Below are 868 nucleotides of genomic sequence, written 5' to 3'. Positions count from 1 at the left end.
AATGCGCCTTAGAATTGTTAGCTGCTCTTTCTCTCTCACCTGCCTGCTTGTCCCTTGTTTTCGATCACTTGTGTACATATGATGAATTTATAACCATTGGGATAGAATTCTATAATCGAAATCGGACACGGGCATTCATTTTCATCAACATACATTTTGGTATTTGTTTTTTCAAAGAAAGGAAAGGACGTATCCAAAGTAGTTAGGAATGCGACATATTTTGATTCATGTGGTTACCTAGGAGCATTTTCTGAATTGATTCCCCGATAGTCTGGTTGAGCTCTTTCAAGCGATATTGGTTGTTCGAATTCGAGAAGGTCTCCTTTTCGTTCGAAATATCATTGATGAAGCTTAGCTGAGAGGAGAGAATTGCTTGAATCTTCGTCTGTATTGATTGATCTTGTTCTGTCGTCTGCTGGTTGGCCCTGGTTGACAAGAAAAGATAGAAGAAAACGCCTCAGTTTGATTCCCAGAAGATAATGAAATGCGTTATTCACAAGTGGGACGTACAGTTTTTGCTCTGGGTTTGTAATCGGGTCATTTGCTGTGGATGACATCGTCGGCCTCGATCCGTCGGAGTCTATCAATGTGGTTGTTCAGGAAGATGTTGATGGCTGTGTTCCGGTGACTCACCCGAACTGGCCGAACCGCCATGTACGCGTTGCAGCCGATCCCCGGTCGACCATCCACTCATCCCGATAGGCCATCATCAACAACCACTCGAGGATGTCAGCCCGCGACCAAGCGATCCCCAGCGGACCTCCCTTCCAGCCGATCTTACCTCTCTCCGCTCTTCCAAATCAGGAAACCCAGGGCTTAGTCAATCTACAGTCGGCCGATCTTCCCTACCCCTGATATCCCTTCAAGA

At 46.0% G+C, this 868-nt stretch overlaps 1 protein-coding gene across 1 annotated transcript; it reads right to left on the bottom strand.

The window, feature by feature from the left end:
- Positions 1–202: 202 nt before the first annotated feature.
- Positions 203–557, bottom strand: PtA15_16A23 (uncharacterized protein; the record flags this gene model as incomplete). The annotated part of the gene is made up of 2 exons (XM_053163911.1): positions 203–425; positions 511–557. 2 exons carry the CDS (start codon positions 555–557, stop codon positions 203–205), a joined length of 270 nt encoding a protein of 89 aa, XP_053027673.1.
- Positions 558–868: the final 311 nt, after the last annotated feature.

Source organism: Puccinia triticina, chromosome 16A (genome assembly GCF_026914185.1).
Source record: "Puccinia triticina chromosome 16A, complete sequence".
Taxonomy (NCBI): Eukaryota; Fungi; Basidiomycota; class Pucciniomycetes; order Pucciniales; family Pucciniaceae; genus Puccinia; species Puccinia triticina.
The sequence above is the reverse complement of the archived record's forward strand: the minus strand, read 5'-3'. Positions and strand labels throughout refer to the sequence as shown.